This window comes from Otolemur garnettii, unplaced genomic scaffold (assembly GCF_000181295.1).
Source record: "Otolemur garnettii isolate 467f Iridium unplaced genomic scaffold, OtoGar3 scaffold00032, whole genome shotgun sequence".
In the NCBI taxonomy this organism is placed as follows: domain Eukaryota; kingdom Metazoa; phylum Chordata; class Mammalia; order Primates; family Galagidae; genus Otolemur; species Otolemur garnettii.
This window is the reverse complement of record NW_003852427.1, coordinates 18,159,713-18,177,806: the sequence shown is the minus strand read 5'-3', so window position 1 is coordinate 18,177,806 and position 18,094 is coordinate 18,159,713. Positions and strand designations below refer to the sequence as shown.

Sequence of the window (18,094 nt, the reverse complement as noted above, 5' to 3'; positions counted from 1 at the left end):
AATCCTAGACTAATAATAAACAACGGTACTTTCTATTTACTTAGACCAATCTTTGCCTTTGAAGACAAGTTTTCTCCTATGGTTGGTTGATTATTTCAAACAAAGTTATTAACCCTTATTACGCCCCACTAGTTATTTGCACATAGCAATATAGAATGATTTGGTAAAGGTTCTATGCAGATGTGTTCAAAGCTCATAGAATAGATACATTCTTCAAAATAAAATTCTTATTTTTGGTTACTTAAATTTGGCATGCTAAGTATCCTATTTCCTACCTTAAAGCTGCAATTAAATTTTTCGGCTTTTAGAAATACAGAACTGCACCAACTAATAAGGTTTCAATCAATGACCAATTGAATATATGAAGGTGGTCCCATAAAATTATAATAACATGTTTTTACTATACTTTTTCTACGTTTAGATATGTATAGATACACAAATACCATTGTGTTACAGTTGCCTCAAGGATTCAGGGCAGTAACATGCAACAGAGGTTTGCTCTGCTGGGAGGAGCAGGCTGCACAACATAGCTGAGCTGTGTAGCAGGCCATATAATCTGGGTTTATGTGCGTGAATGTTCTGTGATGTTCATGCAACAATGACATTGCCTAATGGTGCTTTTCTTAGAATACATCCCTGTGATTAAGAAATGACTATGGCAAGGAAAGAGCTCCGTGTTTTGATACATTTTACATAATCTTTATCCTGGTTCATTAAAAGCTCACTCCATGCAGGCCACTGGACTGTGGCAGATTGCTGGAGCAACAAAGAAGGCATTTAGAGGCGTTTTCTGCCCTCCTGGAATTTACGCGATGAATAGGAGAAAGCACAGAGTTATGTACTCACTAATGCCTCCAACAATAACTGTTGACTTTTTATTTGTAGTCAGAGAAGCCTGGCAACCAAAAACTAGGGTTTTTTTTTCCCCTGGGTTTACGAGAACTGAACTGAATTGGAAAATATTTGCTTTAATGAAACAATTTACTCTTGTGCAACATTGAATAATGTTAATCGGTCAAATAAAGGAAGAAAGCCGTATTTAAATTCCCACTTCTGATTTCACTTCATTGCGTCTTAGGCTCCAAGAGGAGGGAGAAATGAAGATTTCGATACTCGGTATTTTTTTGTTTTTTTATAGTACTCCAGCCTGGGCCAAAGAAAAGCATTATTACATTGGAATTATTGAAACACCCTGGAACTATGCCTCCGACAGTGGGGAAAAGAAACTTATTTCAGTTGACACGTAAGTTACTATTTTTGTTGTTGATAGACCAAATTCATAAATTATCACTTTAAAAAAATAAAGTCAAGAAGATGAAATATTTCTTTATTTTGTTATATACAGAAACTGCAAAGTGTGGACTTGGAACCCAACACATTTTAATCCACCTCCAGTATAGTTCCTTATAGTTTTTGAGAGGTCACTCTCCTCCTTTTCTGTTGGTCCTGGGGAAATGTGTTGGCCTCTTGTTATCTTCCAGAGTTGTTATTGCATCTCCTGTCTTTCAGGATTCTGTCTTTCTGTCTGTTTATGCAGAGGTACTTATTTAAATAATGACTGTATTGAATGTTTTATTTATCCTGCCTTTCAGTACTTATTCATGGTAAGTAAAATATTTTTGAATCTTTCAAAATATCACTTACGGTAATAAAATACTATTTTATCAAATATGGTTCTGTCTAATATTTCATGGGTGATTCTGAACAATTGCTGGAGTTCATCCTTCACGGCCCCAGCGTCATAATTTGTAAAATGGAGACAATCAGCATTCTTTGCAAGGTTGTTTAAAGAGTGATTGTGTGCAAAGCTCTTGGGAAAGTGCTCGGCACATCATGTGCCCCCCCCAAAATGTTAGACATTTATTATCATGGCATTCAAGCTCCATATAATTTAAATGTCTTCATGTGTCACTTGAAAGTCTCCCTATTTACAGAAATATTCACTGTACAGAAAAACAGAAAAATATAGTTGTCCTTGAATTTTTCTGTTATAGAAGTTTATCTATGCTGAAGTCATCATTTTTTTGTTTAATTGAATGGTAACTATGTACATTAATGCACTTCTGGGGTAGAAGTCATCATTTTTAATAATGTTAATTAAACATTTATCACCAAGTAGAAATTTGGCATTCAAAACCAGTATCCACCATATTGAAAGTGTATTTTAATGGTGGTAAAACACAAACCAGTCCAAAATACCATCAGCTGCTAAGATTCTATGTTTGAAAAGGAACTAAATAAATGTGCTAAAATTCATAATTATTGACTCTTGTTGATATATATATGTATTCTCTTTAATTTTATATTGAAAAAATAAAATAAAATAAATGTATACCTGATAAGATCTGTTTTTAACTTAGTAATATATAGTAAGAAAAGTTCCTGATCTAAAGATAAATGGCTGTAATTAAACTAGTACATCATGCAATTATTTCTCTTTTAAAACTTAGTTTTGAGATTGTATTCCCGTCTTAGAAATATGACATATTTTTACAGCTTCACCAGAAGCATCATTTTGCATGGATTCAGTATTTCCCTGATTAAATATCATGTGAATTATACACGGCTTTTATTTCCAAGGAAAAAGTCAGGCACTTAAAAAATACTGTCCTGCTCTAGGTCGCCCCCACCCACAACCCACTTCATGATCAAAAATCAAGTCAGCTTTAATTTTGCATAAACTAGTGCAAGATGTTGTCTCATCTAAGCTTTAATAAAGGCGTCTCTGGTTCTAGAATTCAAATTCTAGAATCTAAATTCCTAAATCTAAAACTAAGGAATTAATTGTTTTTAAATACTCCTGCCTATCTGTGCCAAGGAGGCTATCCAATGAGTATAAGGTTGGGTTTACCCCATTGTTCTCAAAAGGGATACTTAGAAGGAAAAGTCTTCCTTCTAAGGAAGGAGTTGAGTTCAGCTCTCTTCTCACCATTACCCCAATAATCTCCTGCAGCTTCAACAACCGCCTGGAATCACGCAGACTCTAGATGAGATTGCTCACTTGGTCTGTTATTCCTTTTCCCTGTTTGCTGAAAAGTAAATTTTAAATAGAGCTTCATCCGTTTTGCCAATACTATGCTAACCTTTTGTATAGACGAGCGTAGGGAGCAACTTTCTGCTCCTTTCTTTGTCTCAGATTTGCAGCATGTTCAGCCTGGGCCGTGAAGGATAACGGGGTGCATAAGACGTGGTTGGCTAAACAGGAGTGGAAATAAGCTGGCTGAAGGATACGTTGTAAGAGTGTAAGAAGAGTGTCAGGCAGAGAATTAGGCTTAACCTGGATGTTAACCTTGTAGGTCTGGGATGATGAAGAGGAAAGTGTGCACTGGAGTGGCAGGAGGTCCACGGGTTAGGATCACTGCTTGTCACTAGCACCTAGAATATAGGGGCTGCAAAATAAAAAAAATGTGAATAAATAAAAATGAATGAATCAAAGGCGTATAGGAAACTGGAAGTAATTACAGGCCCTGTTGTAAACACTTTTTCTTCCTCCTCCTATGGACAGATTCACAGTGTAGAATAAATCAGGCAAGAGAATGAAACAGGGAAAGGCAGCTGAGAGGGGTGTGTGCAGACTCCGTGGGACTGAAACATAGACAGATGTGAACAGGGAAAAACTCAGAGGTTTTTTTTTTTTATGGGGGGGAGAGATGCCTAGGAAAATAGAGATTACCTCTCTAGTATCAATGTGAGTAATATATATTTATTTCTTAGAAGGGGAATAGAAAATAATTTCCTTACACTCAGTATTACCAGTGTGTTATCTGCCACTTCAATAAATCACTAAATAGTAAAAGATTCTATAAGATACAGTCCTGAGCTAAGTTATGTCTGTTTAAGCAAGAATAAAAGGCCTACCTATAAAAACAATTAGTAAATACAATAGTGTGTTCTAGGTTCATCGTAGGCATTAATTGTTTTCTGAATTAATTGACTGTATAATAGCAAAAAGTAATACTTCTGTTATCTTCAGGTTACTTTTTCTTTTCTTTTTTTTCTGGAGATCTCTAGGAAGCTGGAAATAAGTGAAAAATTCTCTAAGCACAATAAGAGCCGTAACAGAACCCTTTTACACTTGACTTCATATATTCTCAGGCTTGGTGACTTTACTGATATACAGTTTCTACCAACTTTGTTACCTGGTTTTTCACTCCATTGTAGGTTTCAAAAAATAAATTATATGGTAAAAAGGTTATAAGTGGACCTAATGACCAAGAAGAAATAACAGCTCACGTCCAAAGAAATAAACAACAAAGAACACTCCACTCTATGACATAATCATTATTTTCATTATTATCTTGAGTGATCAATGTACAAATATTCTATAAATGTTCATTTTCACTATTACTATGCAAAAAGTGAACTTTTTCAAGTGTATTTTTCTTAAAAAAAAAAAAAAGCAGGGAAGCAAATAAAATATTTTTAAAGAAAAAACTTGCACCAAAGGCCTTCATCTTACTCCTGTTAAAAGGTAAACGTAGGCCCATTATAATTTTAACAAGTTTACTGGAGCATTCAGCCATTCATCAATTAGGCACTACAGGGCCAAAAACAGTTCAGCTATCTACTAGTCGGGGGAACGTACAAGTGAGGCAACTTTTATAAGTTATTTCTAGAAGAAAAACTAGGATGTATTTGATTGGTTAAAGTAGGAAGTCCCTACTTAGAAATTAGTTGATGGTTTCTGACTGGTTATGTTTAAGTTTCATTTTACTGTTTACACTGAACCAGGTCTCTGTTTTCTTATGTAGAAACCCCAGACACTGGAGCTGTCTCAGCTTTGTGGGCTCCCAATTAATTATTTTAACAACCCTTCAAAAATTCCTTAAAAATTTTTAAATGACTCGGCTCTTGGGGGCCACACCTCCAAGAGCAGTAAGAAGTCTTTTGGGTCCTAATAAATATGGACCCAAGAGCAAAAATAAAAATTTAAATGACTCGTGTACGATTATTAGCTAAAATTATCTGGAAAAATCCAGTTATTACGACTCATTCTCTGAGGTTGCCAAATAAAAAGTAGCAAGCAGTAGGTAATGTGGTATAAATACTTTATATAAGACATCTTGTAGGAAGGAGATAATTAAGTTAATAATAATTATTATTATATAAGACATCTTGTATGAAGGAGATAATTAAGATAATTAATACTTCTCAAACTCTACAATTTATTATCATAGTCTCTATTTCTCCTGAGAACAGAACCCAAAGAAGATGGAGCATAAGGTACTGTATTCAGGCTGTGCTAATGAAGCAGGGCCAGTTAGCACCTGTCATTCACTTACGTTGTGCTATATATATACACCCAGGTTGAGTCTCTGCCAACTTTGCTCCCCAGTTAATTCTTGACTGTTTTCTTTATGATTCTTGTGTGGGGCAGGTAGAATTTCTAAAATGGCCCCCGAAAGATGTCCTACCCGGAATCTCTAGAACCTTTGAAAAGGACGAGATGTTAGTCCGGTAATTTGAGGTTTAGTTGGTGGCACAGTTGACCTTTGGGAGATTATCTGGCTGGGCCTAATCTACAAGCAGCGCAGCCTCTAGTGGCAGAAGAGAAAGTCAGAGAAATTCAAAGGGAGTTGAGGAAGATTCCACTCAACGTTGCTGAGGCGCTTAAGGAACTGGCCAACAGCCAGCAAGCAAACAGGAATTTTAATCCTATAATCCTGTTGAATTTTGAATCCGGCTAATAACCTGAATGAGCTAGGCAGCAGATGTCTCCACAGAGCCCTGGGCAAGGACTCGGTCTGGCCACCTCTTGATTTCAGCCTGGTGAAGAGGAGCCTGAGCAGAGAAGCCAGCCATGCCAGGTCAGAGTTCTGACCCACAGAGAAATACAAATGGGTATTTGTATTTGTAATGTAAGATTACAAATGGGCATTTGTATTTGTAATGTGAGATTACAAATGGGTATTTGTATTTGTAATGTGAGATTACAAATGGGTATTTCTTTTAAATGGCTGTGTGATCGTTCTTTATGCAGCAATAAAAAACTAATGTATTGTGGCTCAATGAATGAAACCAAACATCCAGATACTTTTTTCTTATATTACCCAAGTTTCAGTTACCATAGCTAAGCATAAACCAAGCTCTCAAGTCAATTCTGAGTTCATGGGAGGAAAGAGCATTATTATCTTACTAAAGTAATATTTAAAAGTAGAATTCCCCTAACTATTAAAACTCACTCTGAGTCTACCAGAAATTATAGGTGTTAGCTTTTTTAAAAATCAGGAACTAAAAAGAGGGAATGTGATTACTGCAAGGCGGACACGGCTAGTGTAATAAGCAGAAAAGAGCATATTATAGTTGTTAACAGGAAGAACTACAGTTAAATGTGAATTATTTGTTTGATTCAAAGACGGGCTATCATAGATTCTTGTGGCTGAATATCTGACTGACAAACTTCCTGTAAATGACACTGTCTACAGAAGCTGTGCTGTTGAAATTAAATAAACATCCCCTTAATGACCTTTTAAAGTTTCTTTGGGGACAGATTATAAGCAAATACATCAAATGATATAAAATATTTCCCAATTTGTTTAAGGCTATTTTTTTTTTTTACAATGAAAGTCAAGACAAAAACACCAATTTGCATATTATAATTTATGTAAATGGATTCCAAATGTTAAGACAAAACTTAGCTATATTAGAGCTTCAGATCAATTATTTTAAAAATAATTTTAACTCTGCAAAATGTCTTTGTGTGGAAAAAACGTGTCACAAAGCTTAGGCAATGCTTCTCCTGTTTTAGGATATAATTAATACAGGAGAATTTCAACGAAATGAAAGCATTTTCACAAAGCCTGATATAGTTTATTTAAATGGTATGATATGATATATTCCAAAAATCGATAGAGTCATCTATAAATATACATTTTATTTGAATGAGGCCTTGAGGCCAGTTGCAGTGGTTCACACCTGTAATCCTAGCACTCTGGGAGGCCAAGGCAGTTGGATCGCTTGAGCTCAGGAGTTGGAGACCAGCTGGAGCAAGAAAGAGCAAGACCCTGTTTCTACAAAGAATAGAAAAACTAGCTGGGGTGTGGTGGTGGGTGCCTGTAGTTCCCAGTTACTCAGGAGGCTGAGGCAAGAGGATTGCTTGAGCCCAGGAGTTTGAGGCTGTTGGGCTATGATAAGCCACAGCACTCTACCTATCCCTGTTGTTAAGGCATAATTTATTAAGACTCCTAATAATGCTGTGGGTTGAGGCAGAGTTCACATCTGTGTCCTGATTTTTTTCATGCATTTCTGTATCTTTAAAAATCGCGGTCAGCCTTTCCAATTTTTTTTTTCTGTTTTGCTGTACCAAAATGGGAAATTACAATCATCGGGAAATGAAAACAAATAGGAGATATAAATAAGGGCACACACATGGTTTTGCTGCTCGTTGCTGGGTGCAAAACATGTTACTTTATTTTTCTAACTTCCAGCTCACTCTGTCACTCAGGCTGGAATGCACTGCTCACTGTGGCCTCAAACTCTTGGGTTCAAGTGATCCTCTTGCCTCAGCCTCCCAAAGTGCTGGGATTACAAGCATGAGCCACAGCAGCAGCCTGAGCCCTAGAGTTTTGAAAAACAAGGTCTTTAATCTCTGCAGCAAAGAATTCCAAAGCACCAGGATAAGCCGTCTTCTTGTTTTGAAGAAGGGAAAGAAAAATATATCTGATTTTTTCAGTTGAGCTTACAGCTGAGCAAACAAGACAAAGTTTATTTCTCGGGCAGGTCATCCAGCCCCACAAAGGTTGAGTGACGGTAAAATGTCAATGATTACTGACACAAAAGCAGGCAAACATACACATACACACACATACACACGCATATACACATGCACGTACACACACACACAAATATACGTGTGATGACAAATAAAAACCCAAGATCATGACCAGTTCTCTGGAAAAAGACCATGGTTGTGGAGAGGCTTGTCAAAGCTTAGGATTTGTGAGTTCTTCTAAGTGGCTTCATGACATCACCCACACATCACCCATCGAGACTTCTAGATCCTTCAGTTAAAGTTAATAATGTCAGAATCAGTTCAAAAGTTTGAATATTAACTCACCTCACTTCTTTTTCTTTTTTTTCCCCTTGCTTTCCATTTACTTTGTTGATATTTTGGGGAAAGTTTTGAGCAACGATTAATTGGCTCTATCCATTTTTTTTTAAATTTTGTGGCTGGGGCCAGGTTTGAACCTACCACCTCCAGTATATGGGGCCAGCACCCTACACCTTGAGCCATAGGTGCTGCCCTAATCGGCTCTATCCAGAATACAAACATTCAAAATTAACTCTCTGCAGTAGTGAGGTATTGAAAAAACAGAGGTAATTGAAAGTCAAAGGTAATTTTAAAACTTACGTTACATGCATCATATCTAGCCTTGATTTAGTGCTGCTAAAAGAAAATAAAAATGATAGAATTAATTTAGCTTTGTGAGTTTTACTTTAAGAAAAATGTATATGTAAATATATACACACCCATACTTTGAAGTCTCAAATATCCAGATTGATTGTTTATAGATTCAAATTTTCTAGTGGCTGAAAGAGGTACACTGTACGGGTGAAATGTCTTAGTTAACTGCTTCGTCTTAATTTTTCAGTTAATTTTGTGTTCTATTCCATAATGCCTCTGTGTTTTAATACAAACGGCTTGGGGGGAATACTCCAGTAGGATGGACCATACTTTTACAATGCCTTCACAGATGATTCTCTGCCATCTGCCCGCTGTGGGATGCCTCATGTAATTAGGATAATGGGGTTAACTGCTAGCTGTCCATTTCCTTTCTGGAGGTATCCCAATGGTTAATGTGATGTGGTCATTAATTTCTCTTTAATTATACTGTTATCCCCAGAAATGATGGCTTCTGATAGAGTTGTCTTCTCTTTTTCTTTGCAGGGAACATTCTAATATCTATCTTCAAAATGGCCCAGATAGAATTGGGAGGATATACAAGAAGGCCCTTTATCTTCAGTACACAGATGGAACCTTTAGTAAAACTGTAGAGAAACCAGTCTGGCTGGGCTTTTTAGGCCCTATAATCAAAGCTGAAACCGGAGAGAAAGTTTACGTACACTTAAAAAACTTTGCCTCTCGGCCCTACACTTTCCATGCACATGGGATGACTTACTATAAGGAACATGAGGGTAAGTTTGGCTCATGTCGTAGCTAGAACATCCTTTTACTTGCCTGTAAGAACACTTGAACTTTTAAAATTGGACTTCCCTCCTGGATAAGACTTATCACTATGTCATTTATATTTCAACTATCTTATTACTTAGTATTTTGTTTCATCATACTTGGTTGTGCTTGTGTGCAAATATGACAGGATTCCTAGGTAGACTCAGATAATGTGAGCTGGATCTTCCTTCCCACTATCTAACCTTTTTTCTAGCCAAATAGTCAGAATAAGAGAAATGTGCATTGATGCCTACAAGAAGCAAAAATCCAAAGGGAAGAAGAGGAAGGACTCAAGGGTGGGGGGACTGTCTCACCCCTGAAGTTCCTACATGTGAACATACCGAGGCTGTTGTCACTTGCCCTGCTAACTTTGGATAAAGTCTGTCCCCGCTAAGGTGGCATGAATGGTCTCATACATCAGTTAAATGGTACATGTGACTGGGTGACCACAGAGTGGCAACTAAGATACAGAGAGTTAACCAAAAGGATCATTTGAGTGCAGGTCTCGGAAGCCTTAAAAATGGGAAGACAAGAAGAATGAAGGAAGATAAGTTCTGGTGCCTATGATTTCATTCTTAGTACTTTTTTTCTTTTATTTCAAACAGTCTCCCTCTGTTGCCCTGGGCAGAGTGCTGTGGCGTCATAGCTCACAGCAACCTCAAAAAACTCTTAGGCTCAAGAGATCTTTTTGCCGCAGCCTGCAGAGTGGCTGGAACTGCAGGAGCCCAGCTCAATGCTGGACTAGTTTTTCTATTTTTAGTAGAGATGGGGGTCTCACTCTTGCTCAAGCTGGTCTTGAACACCTGAGATCAAGAAATTCACCTGCCTTGGCCTCACAGAGTGCTAGGATTACAGGCGTGAGCTAGAATACATGCCATTCTTAGTACTTGATGATGATGGAAAGAGGTGATATTTTATTGTAGTGAAGAGCAAATGCTTTGAAATTAATACACCAATGTTCGAGCCCCAGCCTTGCCTTTCACTGGCTGAGTGACGTTGGGCAAGTTTCATAATTACTCTCTGATTTTCAGTTTCCATATCTATAAAACAGAGACAGTGATAGTATTGATAGATAGTAGTAGCCCAACAAAAGTCAGCTATTATCATAAGCAAACATGCTGTGGTCACGCTATGGTTCATTGAAATTATAACGATCAAGTCTCAAAAAATTTGATTCATTATTTGTCTTCGTTTTAAAAGAGGTATTTTTTTTTTAGAAGCTGCAATAGACATTCTGGTGCAAATGTTTTTGTGATAAGACGATTTTATAGTCTAGCAAGGGAGATGGATGAGAAGGGGGGCGGGGGTGGGGAGAAGGGAGAGAAGAGGGCAATTAGCAGGAGAAAGGAAGGCCATTGGAGGAGTGCACCTAATGTGCGTAATGCAGGGGTGTTCAGCCTGCCCCCTCCAGTGACGGGCTCTTCTACAACTTGAACTTTACCTTGGAAGTGAGCACAATGTAACCTAAAAAGGTAAAAAAAAGAAGTTTCAAATTACTGAAGAGGGTGCCATTTTGCTCAGATTTCCATACTCCAACTCCAGGGCAACAGTTATTCTTTACATTGAAAACACAGCGTCACTATTCTCTTGGCATAATTCCCTGAGTGCTCCCTGAACACTTGGTCAAGGATAAAAGATAGCACAAATGTATAAGTACCCTCTCATTTTTCTGAGCACAAAGAAGACAGCCCTGCATCCCCAAAGGTCACGTAGTAGAGGCTGAGGTGGAGGAAGTGTTTGCTGAATGAATTAATGAACGGTGCATTCTTTCAATTACATTCAAACGCATTCACTTTGTAACTTCGTTGCATGTTGGTTTCTAGGGGCCATTTATCCTGATAACACCACAGGTTTTCAGAAGGCTGATGACAAAGTTTATCCAGGAGAGCAGTATACATACACGTTGCACGCCACCGAAGAGCAAAGTCCTGGTGAGGCAGATAGCAATTGCGTGACCAGGATTTACCATTCCCACATCGATGCTCCGAAGGATATCGCCTCGGGTCTCATCGGGCCCTTAATAATCTGTAAAAAAGGTACATTTTCTCATTTTGGCTTCCAATATATGACCCAAAGACAGTGAGAAGGCAATTTGTTTTTTAAATATAAGTGAAGTCTTCCATATTGAGATTAGGAAGATAAGGTAGAGAGGTGGTGAGTCTGGAAAAATGGAAAAGAAAGCAGATCAGGACTAGGAAAAAAGGGATTAATAGGACAAGCGTTCATATAGGGAGAGCGCCAGTGACGCTAAGCTGCAAGAAACCTGTTCTCCTGGAGTCAGGTTCTCTGTATCTAACTTCCAAGAGTCCTGTGGAAAAGACATATGGTTTTATCTTTACCCTTAGTGGCACTGCCTGGTGATCGATTTGTAGATATCTGTATTCTATTGGTAAATACAACATCATAGAATTTATTCTTTGAGGTGGGAGGTTTTTTTTTTTTTTTTTCAGTTCTTGTCGGGGGCTGGGTTTGAACCCGCCACCTCCGGCATATGGAGCCAGAGCCCTACTCCTTTGAGCCACAGGCGCCACCCATACAATTTACTTCTAACATCATGAAAAAGACAAGATAGCTCAAGAGCTTGAAATGTAATTGTTACTTGAACAAAATTCACCTGCAAAGACTTCCCTTGGCCTATGGCTTCATCCATCAGAAGATATAGACTTTATATTTTTTATTTTTATTTTTATTTTATTTTTTTGCAGTTTTCTGGCCAGGGCTAAGTTTGAACCTGCCACCGCCAGCATATGGGGCCAGCACCCTGCTCCTTGAGCCACAGGCACCGCTCAATATAGACATTATTTTGAATTCTGACCTTCTCACTTGCCAAAAAGCATTTACTAGTTATGTGGTCAGTGGCTATCCGGACCCATGAATATTGCCCAAGCTCTGGAGACTGGAACATGACGTTTCTTGATTGTTTCCACGTCTATGAAACAGGAGTATCTGGTCCAGATTTGAGGTTCATTCGGAAAATAAATACAAAATTTTAAATACCCTATAAATGACCTGAACCCATAAGCCAGAATACAGGCTAAATATTTAGTTTTACTAAGATAGGAATTTTTACTTCAGATTCTCTGGATGAAGGAAAAGAAAAAAACATTGACCGAGAATTTGTGGTGATGTTCTCTGTGGTGGATGAAAATCTCAGCTGGTACATAGACGACAACATTAAAACCTACTGCTCTGAGCCCGAGAAAGTTGACAAGGACAGTGAAGACTTCCAGGAGAGTAACAGGATGCACTGTAAGGGGATGCATTACCTTTGCGTTCTTTTCTCCATCCGTTATCTGTGCTAAGCTTATTTTCTCACCTGAAGAAAAAGCGTGTTTTTAGTTTATGGCCCTGATAATAAGGCATATTGGACACGCAAGTTGATATTCAGCTGAATAACTCAAAATCGAAACTGCAAGCCTGGTAAAGGCTACACCAACTTATTCCCAGACTGATAAGGGTAAAACAGCAGTTATGGGTTAATGCATACGTATGTTACACTTACAGATGGACTGATCCTCCAAACTCATTCTAAGAATTATTTGTAAATTATTTAGGAATTATTGAAATTATTAAAGACTTAAAATTATACTTCTATCATAATGCATTTGACCATGTTTAGAAAAGATAGTTCAAACCACTAGTTCTAAAACTCATTTGTGTTATATACTAAGTTGTCTTTCCTGCACCCCTGATGGCTCATCGTTCTGTTCCATGTTTTAATTCACTTTATTTTTCTGAGAAGTGCTTTTTTTGGAGCCTAGGTTGTTTTCTTAATTCTCAGGCACAAAATCATGAGCTTAGTAAGATTATCTATGCCTCAGAATTCGCGTGAGAAATCAAATCCCTTAACACCTGCCAGGCCCATAAGTATAGATTTTTTGCTTGTTTTGTGTTTAGCTTCTTCAAAATAAGCTTTATTCAAAAACTGAGAACACAGAAATAACTACACTACCAAAGTGGAAGAATAAACTAGTGAACGAAGTACTGATTAGTGTTTCCAACTTTTTCTTATATCTGGCCAGAGCGTCTTATTTCTGTACTTTAACTCGGTCTCTGGTGTGAACTAACAAAAACAGCCAGTGAAAGGAAAGACTCAAACTTCTCCTCCCTGTGCATTTGCTTTGGTGTCACGGTCACATCTGGCACCTCCACGGTTCTCCCCAGAGCTAACTTCCACCCAGGGATTTTCTAGAACCATCCAGTTTGAACAACTACCCTAAATTTCTTCCAAGGGTCTCAGGCCCCCCTGCTTTTGAATTTTTGGGTCACTGTGGCTGTGGTCCCCCCACCCCCCAGCCTTCCCCTGCTTTTATTTTCCTGCCTCATATCTCTTCCAATTTCGTCTTCCAATATTTGTTTTAAAAGCTTTCCTGATGTTGTTATTATAAAAGAAAATCATAGTAGAAAATTGAAAAAGTCCTGATGAGAAAAAATATAAACTATCCATACTCCCACTACCATTATGATTGATAATTGATTGATCACTAAATACCCCTCAATCTGCTTTCTAGTCACCATATGATAATTGATGGATTACTGAATAACTCTCAGACTTTTTGCTATTCACCATATCTGTGTTATATATAGATGCACACGTCTGTATTTAGAAAACACACACATACAACCAATGTATGTAAAGGTAGTCCCTGGGCTACAAATGAGGCAGGTTCTATAGGTTTGTTCTTAAGCTGAATTTGTGTATAAATTGGAACAGGAACATTTCCCTATTACCTGCAATAGCCTCTGTTTGTAAGTGAGAGTTGTACATAAGCCAGGGACTGCCTGTAGTTTGTAACAAAGAAAGCAAATAGGTGCCCTTTCCAGTATTGGTTTTATCTGTAATATGGTGTTGACAAAAATTCTCAGGCTGAATTCATGTCCAAAATGAAAGCGTTATGTGATTGATTAGCAATGTCTGACATGGGTATGGCAGGGAGGAATATCAGCATGTGTGCCAGTATTTTCCATCTCAAATTGATTCTATTTTCTGCAGAGGTAATAACTGTCACAATCTCAAGCACCAACGTCTGTTAGTCACAATTTCTGCTCTTGACTTACAGCTGTGAACGGATACACTTTTGGAAGTCTCCCCGGACTCTCCATGTGTACCGAAGACAGAGTGAAATGGTATCTTTTTGGTATGGGTAATGAAGTTGACGTGCATGCAGCTTTCTTCCATGGCCAAGCCTTGACTAACAAGAACTACCGTATTGATACGGTCAATCTCTTTCCTGCTACCCTTTTTGATGCTTTGATGGTGGCCCAGAGCCCTGGAGAATGGATGCTCAGCTGTCAGAATCTAAACCATCTGAAAGGTAGGGCATCTGCACCTGAAGTTATCTGTCAGCTAAGGGAAAGTGATTACTGGGAATCAGAATCTAAAAGCTAAATATATTCGGAATAATCTGAGCTTTGAAGTGCTATCTTAGTTTTGTTCCTAAGCTGGAATATATCGTAATGTAACAAAAAGACTCAAAGACTAGATCATTTGTAAAGTAATGAGATCTGAAAACACTAATTTTTGGAAAAGAACAATTGGCCCTGAAAGTATAGCACTGTATATCATTTGTCAGCTTTCTAGAATGTTCAATATTGTGAAAACCAGAAGATTTGTATATTGTGCTGGAAAGTAGCCGTTTAAAAAAAACTTATTTGTCAGTAGAAACAACGTTGTTCTTAAGTTGATGTGACTTTATAAATCCTTCCTCTCTCTCTTTAAGGTAGGCAATAAAAACATTCCTGTTCTTGAAAGGAAGAATTAGTTTGTAATTTAATGAAGAAATTAGGTTTAATCTAGGTGTTTCGATACGTTACTTTGACCTGGAAACTCAAATATGTCCTGAGTCACAGCCCCCGCAGAGCAGGTGCACAGCCATTTGGTCTGAGAGAGCAGTAAGACTTACTGTGGGCCTCTTCCTCCACCCAACACTACCTCTTAAAATATGTCAAAACTGCTCTTTATTGCTTATTTACAAACTTAGCCTTTTCTCTCATCAAAAAAAAAAAAAAAAAGACACTAAGTGAAACCCGACAGAAATCGGTACCATATTTTGAAAACAAGTGTGCTTAATATCTCTCTGTTATATGTACAGAAAAAGATGTGTGTACTTTTAAAAACTTGAATTTCCATCAGTAATTTATTTACTATTTACCCTCGTTGGTAGCATTGTTTTTGTTTATTTCATCAACTTCCATCTGTCTTCTCACTAACGTGTTTACAGAGAACACGGCTCCATTGACCAATGCCTCCTTCTGTTCCACTTCAGCTGGTTTGCAGGCCTTTTTCCAGGTCCAGGACTGTAACAAGTCTTCACCAAAGGATGATATCAGCGGGAAACAGGTTAGACACTACTACATCGCTGCGGAGGAAATGATCTGGAACTATGCTCCCTCTGGTATCGATGCCTTCACCAAAGAAAACTTAACAGCACCTGAAAGGTAATTCTCAAAAAGATGACTACTGCAAAATGTGTGCTTCCCAGACCCAAGAGAACCACGCAAGGCTGACTCAGCAGTTAAAATCTTCATTGGTATCTCAAATTGAGTAACCAGACTGCTAAGTATTTGTTGAGGTGTTTATTTAGTGTAAGAGTTCAAGTTTGAGAACTACGACTTTCAAGTCCATGAAAAAAAAAATATGGGTTAAAAAGTTATCAAATGCTTGACAAAGTTCTAGTAAAACACTTAATGCATTAGATAAATCAATTAATTCACTTTCCATTTCTAAAGACGTGACATTGTTCAATTTGGCAGCATTAAGTATATTTCTAAAGCTGTATAACCATCATCACTGTACATTTCCAGAACTTTATCATCCGCAATAGAAATGTATCCAGTAAAAACAACCACCCTATTTCACCCTTGTCCCACCACAAATCATCTCGATTCTACTTTACGTCTCTATGAATCGGCCTGTTGTAGGCAACTCCTACAAGTGGGACCATACAATATTTGTCCTTTTGTATCTGATATATTTCACTTAGTGCAATATCTGCAAAGTGTGTTCATGTTGTAGCATGGATCAGAATTGCATTCTTCTTTAAGGCTGAGCAGTGATAGCACACTGTATATATACACACTGCACTTCGTTTATTCATTCACCTGGGTTGATGAACACTTGAGTTGTGTCCACCTTTTGGCTATTGTGAATAATGTTGCTATGAACAATTGCAGTTCAAATATCCGTTCAAATCTCTGCTTTTAATTCTTTGCATATCCACCTTGGGATGGAATTGCTGGATTATCCAGTAATTCTATTTTTATTTTTTTGAGAAACCACCACAGCATTTTACAGGCTCGCCAGCAATGTGGGCTCCAGTTTCTCCACATTCTTACCAACATTTGTTACTTTCTTGCTTTTTTCTTTCTTTCTTTTTTTTTAGACTGAGTCTCACTATGTTACCCTCGTTAGGGTGCTGTGGCGTCCCAGCTCACAGCAACCTCCAACTCCTGGGCTGAAGCAATTCTCTTCCCTCAGCCTCTCAAGTAGCTGGGACTATAGGCGCCCGCCACAACAACTGGCTATTTTTTTGTTGCAGTTGTCATTGTTTAGCAGGCTCGGGCTGGTTTCAAAACCATCAGCTCAGTGTATGTGGCTGGCGCCGTAACCACTGTGCTATGAGCACTGAGCCTGTTTATTTTGTTTTGTTTTTTTTAAAAAATAGCCATCGTGCGTGTGAAGCAATAGTGCATACTAGTTTTGATTTGCATTCTTTAATGACTAGTGAGTGATGCTGAGCATCCTTTCATTTGTGCGTCTTCTTCGGAGAACTGTCTATTCAAGTCTTTTGCCCATTTCTTTTCTTTTTTTTTAGAGACAGAGTCTCACTTTGTTGTCCTCCATAGAGTGTTGTGGCGTCACAGCTCATAGTAACCTCCAACTCCTGGGCTTAGCCTCAGCCTCCCAAGTAGCTGGGACTACAGGCACCTGCCACAATGCCCGGTTATTTTTTGGTTGCAGTTTGGCCCGGGTTTGAACCTGCCACCCTCGGTATATGGGGCTGGTGCCCTACCCACTGAGCCACAGGCGCCGCCCTTTTTGCCCATTTTTAATGGTTTATTTTTCGTCTCCTCCTCTCACTGACTAGTCCTGCCATCTATCTGCTTCTCCACCCAGGGCCCACATCCAGAAGCTGAGTGCCATCCTTCTTTCTCCCAAGTATGGACTCATTATATTCCAAATATCTCTGAAAGCTGTTTTCTTCTCTCCATCTTCTTTGCCAGCACATCTGGAGTCACCCCTAAATCTCAGTGAGATCATGAAAGCAGGTCCCTTACTGGTCTCCCTACCTGCAGTCTTGTGCTTTCCAAAACAATTCTCCGGGCAGCTGCAGCAAGGATCTTCCTAAAACATTAATTCTGAAGGTCTAAGTCTTTCGAAGGCTTCTCACTGCCTGGGGATGGGATCCTGAGACCTTAACTGGGCCCTCCTGCTCACCCCAAAGGTGCCCAGGCCTCATTCTTCGCTCCTCCGTCCTGCCCTGCTTGTTATGCTTCTGCCTCATTTTCTAGAACACATTATGCTCACTCTCGCCTCTGAGCCTCCCCCGAGCTATTTTACCTTCACTCTTCTCCCCACCACAAACGCTTCATCTGACTAACTACTTCTCTTTCCATAGTTGTAAATAGCCACTTCCTCTGGAAAGCCTTTCTGACCTCTTCCCCACCACTTTTCCCAACCCCAGAAGAAATGCTCATAATACCCTGTGCTTATCACACTGGGTTATTTTGATTGTCTATAGTCTGTCTTCACTGGCAGATACAAGGTTGGCCTGAACAGGGAAAAGTCCAGCTTATGGTTATGTCCCCAATACATAGAGTAATTGCCTGCAGGGCGGCACCCATAGCTCAGTGGGTAGGGCGCCGGCCACATGCCAGGACTGGTGGGTTCGAACCCAGCCCAGACCTGCTAAAACAAAAAAAAAA

The 18,094-nt window shown here is 38.7% G+C and overlaps 1 protein-coding gene across 1 annotated transcript in view; it reads left to right on the top strand.

The window, feature by feature from the left end:
- Positions 1 to 835: 835 nt before the first annotated feature.
- The window catches only part of CP (ceruloplasmin), a 41,711-nt gene continuing 24,452 nt past the window's right edge, over positions 836 to 18,094 (top strand). The window contains exons 1-6 of the mRNA XM_003789471.3: positions 836 to 1,243; positions 8,888 to 9,135; positions 10,993 to 11,205; positions 12,245 to 12,418; positions 14,230 to 14,484; positions 15,436 to 15,607. Of these exons, the coding sequence (XP_003789519.1) occupies positions 1,098 to 1,243; positions 8,888 to 9,135; positions 10,993 to 11,205; positions 12,245 to 12,418; positions 14,230 to 14,484; positions 15,436 to 15,607 (1,208 nt within the window). The 5' untranslated portion in view covers positions 836 to 1,097. The remainder of the gene's footprint in view (positions 1,244 to 8,887; positions 9,136 to 10,992; positions 11,206 to 12,244; positions 12,419 to 14,229; positions 14,485 to 15,435; positions 15,608 to 18,094) is intronic.